This window comes from Sphaerodactylus townsendi, linkage group LG14 (genome assembly GCF_021028975.2).
Source record: "Sphaerodactylus townsendi isolate TG3544 linkage group LG14, MPM_Stown_v2.3, whole genome shotgun sequence".
Classification (NCBI taxonomy): Eukaryota; Metazoa; Chordata; class Lepidosauria; order Squamata; family Sphaerodactylidae; genus Sphaerodactylus; species Sphaerodactylus townsendi.
In genome coordinates this window covers 26,776,807-26,786,350 of record NC_059438.1, presented here as the reverse complement: position 1 = coordinate 26,786,350, position 9,544 = coordinate 26,776,807, and the positions used below count along the sequence as shown (strand labels likewise).

The following is a 9,544-nucleotide window of genomic DNA, read 5'->3' as shown; positions in this document are numbered from 1 at the left end:
GTAAGCTTGGTGGTAGTAAGCTTGGTGGTAGTCGGCTTTGAAGCAACCGTGCAATTCTTCCCACGGGTGAATCACGATCCTAGGAGGGTTTGCTCAAAAGCAAGTCCCATTGCCAGGAACCGAACTTACTCCCAGGTAAAGGATCATGCTTTAGTTCTTCGCATGAAAATCAGTGGGGTTTAACAGCGCTTAACAGGGTTACCTACACTGCTTCCCCAAAACTAGGTCTTAGGTTTTATGCTAATAATCGAGGCCAGCGGCCCAGGCCACCCTAGATGTGCCGGGGGGGGTGGGGGGGGAACTCTGTTTGTGCGTGCCCACAGAGAGGGCTCTGTGCCACCTCTGGCACTCGTGCCATAGGTTCGCCATCACTGCAACATAGCAACTCAACTAAGCTTTCAATAATAACTAGAACTCACTTCAACCAAGTTCTGTTTAACTGCAAATTACCCTACTTTTGCACACTTGACAAAGCAAGTTGTGACTGCCGGAAGAGTATGCTGCAATAAACTTGTTTGGTCTAGCAGACCAGGAAATAGTTACTCTCATTTATAGCAATGAAGAGGGATTGTGGCATACCATCAAAGTCTCTTGGCTCAAATTCAACTCTGCTCCCCTCCAAGCCTCCATTCAAGTAAGTGCTCAAGAGCAGAGATCTTCTCTATCTCTGCCTGCTTTAAGACAGACATTCAATGAATGGCAGGCATTGCCAAACATGTGCCAGTCTGAGGGACGAATGGACTTTGAAAGCTTAAGCCACGGGTCGCCAACCAGCAGACACTTTTGGAATTTGAGAAGGGGTGTGGCCTTAAAATAGCTGTCACAGGAGGTGGAGCCAAATCCAAAAGGTTTGCTGCAGAAGGCGGAGCCAAACCTAAAACGTTTGCCACAGGAGGCAGAGCCAAAGTCCATAGGTCCAACGCCACATTCCATGCATGCGCCTAGCCAGTACTTACAGAGAGAGCAGCTTTTACTGCATGCCAGTGGAAGTTGCGTAGCCACAGGCTTTATTTGCCTGGAGTTAGGAATCACACCTACTCTGCTGCAGCCTGCCCTCCAAGTAAAAAAATGTATTGCATCTAAAATGTGAATATCTGATTGAACTGCGGTTGGAACAATTATACTTGCAGCCTCCTCTATGTTTTGGAGTTTGATCCCACATCCGCAACTGGTTTCCTTCCAAAGATGCATGAGGCAGACAACAGCATACTTCATGCCTGATGACACTCAAGTGTTAAGGTTCCCCATGATATGAAATAACAGTGTTGGACGGCGTGAAGGAGAGAGTGGTATAGTGGTTAGACTAGGTCTGGAAGGCCTGGGATCAAATTGCCACTTTGCTATGGAAGCTGGCTGCCCGTGCTCTGCTCAGCCTCCCTCTCACAGTCGTTATGAGGATAAAATGGAGAACAGGAGAACGTTGCAAGACACGCATCTTCCTCAGAGAGAAGAAAAGTGGAATATAAATGAAATAAATCAACAAAATAAATTTGTCAACACTGCTTTTTATAGGGCTAAAAAGAAACAGGACAGCAGGCTTTTGGCCAGGAGCCCTACAATCAAAGCCAACTAAACCCCACCCCCCCACCCCCAGTGCTGGCTAGACAAGTCTCCCCCCACACACACTAGAAAGGACAACACAGACCAACAAGCATCATTTCAGTTTGCTATGGTGTAATCTTGTGCAGGTACAGGCTGCGATTCTCACATTTGCGCTGACTTCACAAAACACACAGTGGCAAAAAGGTCTTCAGCTGCCTGTGGTGCAGCTTTGAAACATCTAAGTGTTACAGAGCAGTGGGGATGGGGCAGAGACCCAACGACAGAGCACCCAACGCTTGACAATTCAGCTGCCACAAAACACGGACAGCTCCCGAACAATTACCAGGTTGCACGGACACTAACTCCCCCCAAAAACGCTAAGCGATGCAACGTGGTTAACCGTTAACAAGGCCAGGACTGGTAAAAGTGCTAATCTGGTTAGAAGTGGCTAACAAAGCAGCAACTACAACATCGACGTGGGGCGTGGGCAGCTGGGCTCTCCGCTTCTTCCCCCAATCAGGCTTCAGGCCCGGTGCTTCTTGATGAAATTGATCAGGCCGTTGGTGGAGGAGTCATGGGAGGTCACGGGGGCGTCCGAATCCAATTCAGGTTCGATTTTCTTGGCCAGCTGCTTTCCGAGCTCAACACTGGGAGGAAGAAAACAAAGAGGGGACAGAATGTAGGGAGGGGACAAGACTCTTGGGGAGTCAGTGATTCCATGCTGCCTTTCCTCCAGAGCATTACAGAGGAGCATGTGGGAACGATTTTATTTTCACAGCCACCCTTGGAGTTTTCATACAGTAGGATTCTCAGTGTCCTCGTCGTTGGCACTCTGAATGCAGGAGCACCGATGGAAGCAGGGCTTCCCCATGAAAGGTTCCTGCATAATTCCCAGCTGTCAGTCCCTCTCAGCTGCCATTTTCCCACTGTGGTACCAGAAGCAGTGGCGTATCTGCCTAGGGACAAGGGGTACCCCAGGCCCTTGTCCCCGGGCGCGACTGTTCTAGTCACGTGGGGGGCGCAAAATCGGCCTCCCATGTGACCAGGAAGTCCTGCTGTCTCATCGTTTTCACGTGCCTCGACCCCATCCAAGGCACGCAAAGACGACGAGGCAGCAGGACTTCCTGCTGCCTCCAGGCGCCCTCAACCCCACCCTGGACTCCCCCCTCCCTTCCCCCCCGCTGGCTGGGCTCCCAGCTGGCAGCCTGCAGTCTGGGCTCCCAGCCAGCAGGGGGAGTCTGTTGGGGGGGGAGGTGGGCACCCTAGCCCTTGCCCATGCCCATGGTGACATGGGCGGGTTCTAGGACAGTGGGGGTGGAGCCTGGGGCATCAGGGGCAGGGCTAGGGTGGTGGGGGTAGAGGCGGGCGGCAGAGCCTGGGGGGGCGTCCTGGAGACAATTCGTCTCCAGGCGCCATTTACCCCTGGTACGCTTCTGACCAGAAGGCTTAAAAAAAGCAGTAATTGCTGTGGCAGTTAGTAGTGATTCTTTAAAAAGCCATCTGGTGACGTGTAAAGGAAAATGGATGACTACTGATAGCAAGGAACTGGCCCAACGTAGCTGAGATCTTTTTGAAAATGCACCCCTTCTCATCTGCATTACAAGAGAATAGGTTTGGGCGAGATTCTTTCCTTACAAAACTAGAGTACAGCTGATTTGGGGAACAGCACACTGAGGAAAATGTGGAAACAGGCCAACACTGTGCGGATACCAAACATACTCTGGTTTGGAAGCAAAGATGGAGAACCCCCTATCTGTAAGAAGCCCCACTGAAATAAGTTTGGTTGGAAGGTGCCAAGTGACCCAATGCCAACTAGTGGGCTTTGGGGCCAAGCCAGGATACGGCCCCAGATTTTCCAAACCCTATAACCCAGGGGTGGGCACTTATTTTTTCCATGGGGCCGCATAAGAAACAGAAAATATTGTGGAGGGCCGGGCCAAAAGGCAGGGGGGCAAGGCGCTTTTGAAAGCCCCGCAGAAGCCGGCAGCCAAGGCAACCGGCTTCTGCGGGGCTTTCAAAGACGCCTCGCTCCCCAGCAAGGCAGGGGGGCCAGTCAGGGTCATCCGGCGGGGCGGATGTGGCCCGCGGGCCGTATAATGCCCAGGTCTGCTATAACCAAATGATGTAATTAATTCCAAATCCAATGCCACATGATATAATTAATCCCTCCAAAATGCCCACGACTGGGAGAAGAAATACCAGGCATCCATCTCCAGCTGCAAACACAACCAGTAGGTTGCCTAAAAGGGAATTCTGTGCCAACCCTGTAGGTAGCAACTCTGCAGCCAGTGAGTCCTTTATGTAAAACTGAGTACATTTTTAATCTTGTTTTGCCCATGTGGAGCTCAGGGCAGTGTACATAGTTCTCCCTTGTGTGTCCACACAATCACCCTAAAAGAAATTAACAGGCCCATGGTCAGAAAAACAAACAAAACAATAAACCTTAAAAATATCGAATACATGACACCTAATACACTGGAGGTAGGCAGTGAACGTACTAGAAAAAGGGTCACCTATCAAAAAGAAACCTACTCACCCCCACTGGTCAAAGCTGTTGATATCCCACACAACTCCTTGAACAAAGATCTTATGTTCATACATGGCTGTAAGATAGATATTTTAAGAAGAATGTTTACGTTAAACACAAAGCCTTGTGAGACAAACTCCAAGAATGCTAATAATTAAGAGGAGAAAAAGTGTTTACCAATTAAGGCCCCAAGAATGAATGGATTCAGCTTTGTAAATATAATGGAGTTGGTGGGGCGATTGCCTTCGAAGACCTTTCAAAAGGAAAAAAAGTACATTTGTTACTGATCTTCAGAAGCACCTGTGAAATCAAACATATGTGATACTCCTAACTGTTCACAACAACAAAAGAACTCCACACATGCTTTGTGGCACCTCTTCTTTCAAACCCCCCTTAAGACTTATTTCCTCATCTCCATATGACAAGCTTCCGGCTCAAACAAAACGAGGTCCGTGCCAAGTGCCTTCTCTCACATGCAGCCTTCGTTTTGGTTCTTCTCCACAGTTGCCAAAATTTACACTGGGCTTATACAGAGAGGAGGCTGGGGTGGTTGAGAATCAGGTGGTGGGATGCTATAGGGAGGGGACTCTAGCTTTGAATATTTCTCTACACTAAAAATTAAGATCTCATGCAAACAGAAAGCTAGCAGAGCAGAGAAAGAGTTTCACACCCTTTGCCTGAAAGGGTTAACACAGGGGAACCTTCTACAGCGTCTACAGCATTCTACTGTAGTCTAAAACTCAGTCAATCTATCCCCTTCATTTTCCTGCATGCGTGGTCCAGACCTCAGCACTTCTTTCTGAATCTTAGGGGCTGCTAAATACCATTAGCTGAGCTTTATACACAGATGGGACAGGCAATTGCCAAGTGTGCAAAGGTAACATCTACTTGGAGCAAGTAGTGATTGAGTTTGTGCCAATAAGATGAGTAGACTGTAAAGAACATCTGGCCTCCCGTGGGGGTTACACAAAGTGGCAGGGAGGAGGCCAGCCACCCCTGGCCAGCTCATGCAAGTTTTAGTATTTTATGTATTATTATGATATGTTTTAAATTGTTTTATGACTGACGGACACCGCCCTGAGCCTTTGGGGGAGGGCGGTATATAAATACGATAAATAAATAAATAAATAAAAACGGCCACATGAATGGGGTCAGCAAGCCAAGGATGGAGCGTGGGAAATAAGGAAACTACATGTTGCGAAAGTTTCAGTAATTATTTAAGGGGGGGGGGGGTGACTGAAAAAGAAAACGAAATGCATGAAGGAGAAACTAGCGACATATTTATTCATCACCTGTGACTGTTGTGTGGAAGACAGGAAAGCAGCAAACCTCCTGGTTTTGTTTATTTAGACAATAGTTCAAAAATTAGGGACTAAAAACCTGGGTGAAGAGCTGAAATAATTTTTGCCTCAGCAGGTGGATGCAGAGCATAACAGATGCCGGTAGCTCCTACAAAACCAATTTGACTAATTCAGGCTGGGTAGCCAAAACGGAGAGGGAATGTTCTGTTAGGTAGAATGTACTTCAAATTATATATTGTGGCTCCCTCAGCCCTGTTGGAATATTTATTCTTTGACTACAAATATGCTCACACAAAGTTTCTCTTCAGGAGTGGAAAACAGACATCAATGTGTATTGTATGGGAAATGTGAGTTCTTGAACGTAGGCCTAACAGTTTCCAAATGATTTTAAAAACATGGCTCCTCCTTTATTTATATTAAAGCTAATATTTCAAGTGTCCTTTACCTACAGAAGCCAATACAGTACAGGAGGTTTGTCAACTTGAGAGTGTCCCACAAGAAAACCTGTTTTCCGATTGTCAAGATAAAACAGAATACAGAGCCAAAAAAGTTCATTATTGCAGGGAAAAGGACATGGGAGAAAGGGACAATGTTAGCCTTGAGGAAAATATTGTCTAGTCTACCTCTGAAGGATCAAGTCACTAAGTCTGAGAGAAACCATGACGCAGGTAAAAAGTAGGCCCAAGGCCAGAGGGCCAGGAACAATTGTATTGTTTGTCTCGTTTGTACACCGCCCTGAGCCCTTCGGGGGTAGGGTGGTCTACCAAATCGAATAAACAAACAAACATTAGGAAAAGTAGCACATGATCTTGGGCAAGTAGCTCAAACTAATGGCAAATCTGGAAAATAAAAATCAACTGGTCATTGGTTAATAAATTGATACATCTCACTTGGTGGTGGTTGTAGACATTTATCTCCTGGTGAGAGATATTGGCTAAGACTCTGTCCAGGGGTCTCCAGCTTTGTTCAGTCTTTAGCACTTTGAGAAAGACTAGTAGGAATAGGACTGCAAACCACTCTCTTCACAAGAGAAGGAGCAAAAATGATGTGGGGGGAGCAAGAAGATGGGCACATGCACATGCATAGACATTTCTAACATTTCTGGTTATACCCAGAAATTACATTGCAGCACTCTAGGAATTCCCAACCTCTATTGTGAGAAAACACAGAGATCAGTAGAATTCCTAGAGTTTCTCAATATTACTTCCTATCCCCTATTTTTGTTTCCACTCAAGTGAAAAGCAATGGCAGGAGCCAGGAATTTATCTAGTAAACCCAAGGAGGAACCACTACAAAATGGCTGCCTTGGGGTAGGAGGTACACTTCAATTCTCCCTTAAACTGCTACACTTGTGTCAAGGATTGAATGCTATTGGTTAACACTTAACATAACCGCCAGGTGGAGCCATTGGCCCACCCAGTTCAAGCACAAGTTGCTATGTCGCTGGAAGACTGATCAAGCTGCCTCCAAAAACACCTAGAAGTACCTTGTGAGGAAGAAGTTTCTCCAAAGCATCCCCACTCAGCCCTGCACCCTGCAGCTCCTTGCGGGCCTCGTCCGTTGTCTTCCCCTTCATCAAGGCCTCTGTCTGAGCAAGGAAGTTGGCCAGAAGGATCTAATGGAAAAGAGAGATGGTCAGATGTCCTGTGTCCAGCTACTGGTTCACCCACTGAGCTGGCTAAATCTATCACCAGCGGTCTACTCCGGTCAGCAGCAACTCTGACCGGCAGCCGGCTCTAATCAGCACCAGTCTTTCACATTGCCTGCTACCTGATACTTTTAACTGGAGATGCTGAGGATGAAACCTGGGGCTTTCTTTAGACCACAGGTGTCAAACTTGCGGCCCTCCAGATGTTATGGACTACAGTTCCCATCATCCTCTGTCAGCATGATGCTGGCAGGGGATGATGGGACCTGTAGTCCATAACATCTGGAGGGCCGCGAGTTTGACACCTATGCTTTAGACCAAATAGGTGCTATTGAGCCATGGACTCCCTGCTAAATATTTCTGCAAGGTTTTGTTGTGGACAACACCACTGTTATTTGATAAAGTTAAAGGATCTGTATGAGTTGTTGGCTATTACTAAATAGAAGAGAAGAAGAAGAGTTTGGATTTATATCCCACCCTTTCTCTCCTATAAGGAGACCCAAAGGGGCTTACAATCTCCTCCCCCAGCCCCGCAACAAACACCCTGTGAGGTGGGTGGGGCTGAGAGAGCTCCAAAGAACTGTGACTAGCCCAAGGTCACCCAGCTGGCATGTGCTGGAGTGCACAAGCTAATCTAGTTCACCAGATAAGCCTTCCCAGCTCAAGTGGCAGAACAGGAAATCAAACCCGGTTCCCCAGATTAGAGTGCACCTGCTCTTAACCACTACTCAGCACTGGCCCTATTCAAGCCAGTGTTTTATGAAAGGCACAAACTCTGACATTCCAGCTGTGGACCGCAACCCCCAGCAACTGCAGTACACAGCTCTGTGTTTTGAGATGAAAGAGCGCCGCACACCGAGGTCTTCCTCTCCTGAGTATCAACACCACAAATCGTCTTAATACAGCAGACTTAAAAACAGCTGTTACCTTGTGATGCAGCCCTTTTCGAATCGGATTCTGTGTCTGGGCTGGGATGAGGAAGTCGCAAGGAATCATACGGGTCCCTGCAGACGAGTACAAAGAAATGAGTCTTGGGTCGACCAGCCAGCTTTCCCAACAAGAACAGACCCTGAAATCAGGACTATTCTACCTTTATGTAATAAAAATTTGAGAGCTGAAGTTGCACCAAGCCCATGTCCTTAACCCTTTGACAGCACTTTGGAGGACTACTAAGGACTAGTCCATACCAATTTAGCAGCACCCCCACCAAAAGTATTATCGGGCTCTCTTGAAATGCTTAGGGATACCTGCGGCCTCACCCCATACCTTGATGAATCAGCTGGTAGAAAGCATGCTGCCCATTGGTTCCAGGCTCGCCCCACACAATTGGGCCAGTATTGTAGTCCACACGAGCACCTTTCTTGGTTATGTATTTCCCGTTTGATTCCATGTCTCCCTAAGTGACAGAAGAAGAAGAAGAAGAGGAAATGTGAGAATCTTCTTCTCCCAGGTCGGCCCCTTTTAAATGACTGCTAAGAGCAGGCTGACGACATCAATGTTAAAAGAAGAGAAGAAGAGTTTGGATTCATGCCCCGCTTTTCTCAACCATAAGGAGTCTCAAAGCGGCTTACAAACTCCTTCCCTTCCTCTCCTCACCCCTTGTGAGGCAGGTGGGGCTGAGAGAGTTCCGAGATAACTGTGACGAGCTAGTCAGCCAGCAGGCTTCAAGGGGAGGAGTAAGGAATCAAACCCAGTTCTCCAGATTAGAGTCCAATGCACTAAACCACCACACAATGCTGGCTGCCACATGGGGCCTCTGCCCTGCTCATAACATATACCCGCTGTTGTTCATGGTCAGATCTCTTGCCAACCACCAGGTTACAGGCAGCAGCTAAGCAGGAAAGAATGTCCCAAATTTGTACAATGTCTGTTTGAGTGGGCCGTGACCTAGCTGGCCCTCACTCAGCCTGGTTTCATCAGACCATGGAAACTAAGCTAGGTTGGCCTTATTCAGTGTTTGGATGGGGACCACCAAGGAAGTCCAGGGTCGTTATGCAGAGGCAGGCAATAACAAACCACCTCTGTTCGTCTCTTGTTTTGAAAAACCCACGAGTGGTCAACTTGAAAACTCTTCGGCAGGGGTGTCCAACTCTGGTGCTTCAGATGTTCATGGACTACAATTCCCATCAGCCCCTGCTGGCATGGCTGATAGGAATTGTAGTCCATGAACATCTGGAGCGCCAGAGTTGGGCACCTCTGCTCTACGGGGTTGCTGTGTCAGCTGCAACTTGACACATTTGGATGGAAAGGGAATTTCCATCTGAGACAGTAAGCATTGAGACAGGACGCAGCGATTACACACAATGAACCATCACAGAATACAATGAGGTGAGTCCGCCTTACCTGCTGGAAGTAAGCTGCAAAGCGGTGCATGTACTGGTCGTAGGGCAGAAGGGCGTGTGTTTCGGCTCCGTAACAATTGATGTACCAAACGCCGAGCATTGCCAGCAGGACGGGCACATTCTTCTCCAGGGGGGTGGTGCGGAAGTGATTATCCTTTTGTGCAGTACGAGGTACAAAAGAAAT

The 9,544-nt window shown here is 47.8% G+C and overlaps 1 protein-coding gene across 1 annotated transcript in view; it reads right to left on the bottom strand.

Annotated features, from left to right (window-relative positions):
• Positions 1-1,485: 1,485 nt before the first annotated feature.
• GPI (glucose-6-phosphate isomerase) overlaps positions 1,486-9,544 on the bottom strand; it is a 32,979-nt gene continuing 24,920 nt past the window's right edge. Inside the window, exons 12-18 of the mRNA XM_048515638.1 lie at positions 9,362-9,514; positions 8,285-8,414; positions 7,946-8,022; positions 6,857-6,985; positions 4,247-4,322; positions 4,079-4,145; positions 1,486-2,189 (exon numbers count right to left, since the gene is read on the bottom strand). Of these exons, the coding sequence (XP_048371595.1) occupies positions 2,066-2,189; positions 4,079-4,145; positions 4,247-4,322; positions 6,857-6,985; positions 7,946-8,022; positions 8,285-8,414; positions 9,362-9,514 (756 nt within the window). The 3' untranslated portion in view covers positions 1,486-2,065. The remainder of the gene's footprint in view (positions 2,190-4,078; positions 4,146-4,246; positions 4,323-6,856; positions 6,986-7,945; positions 8,023-8,284; positions 8,415-9,361; positions 9,515-9,544) is intronic.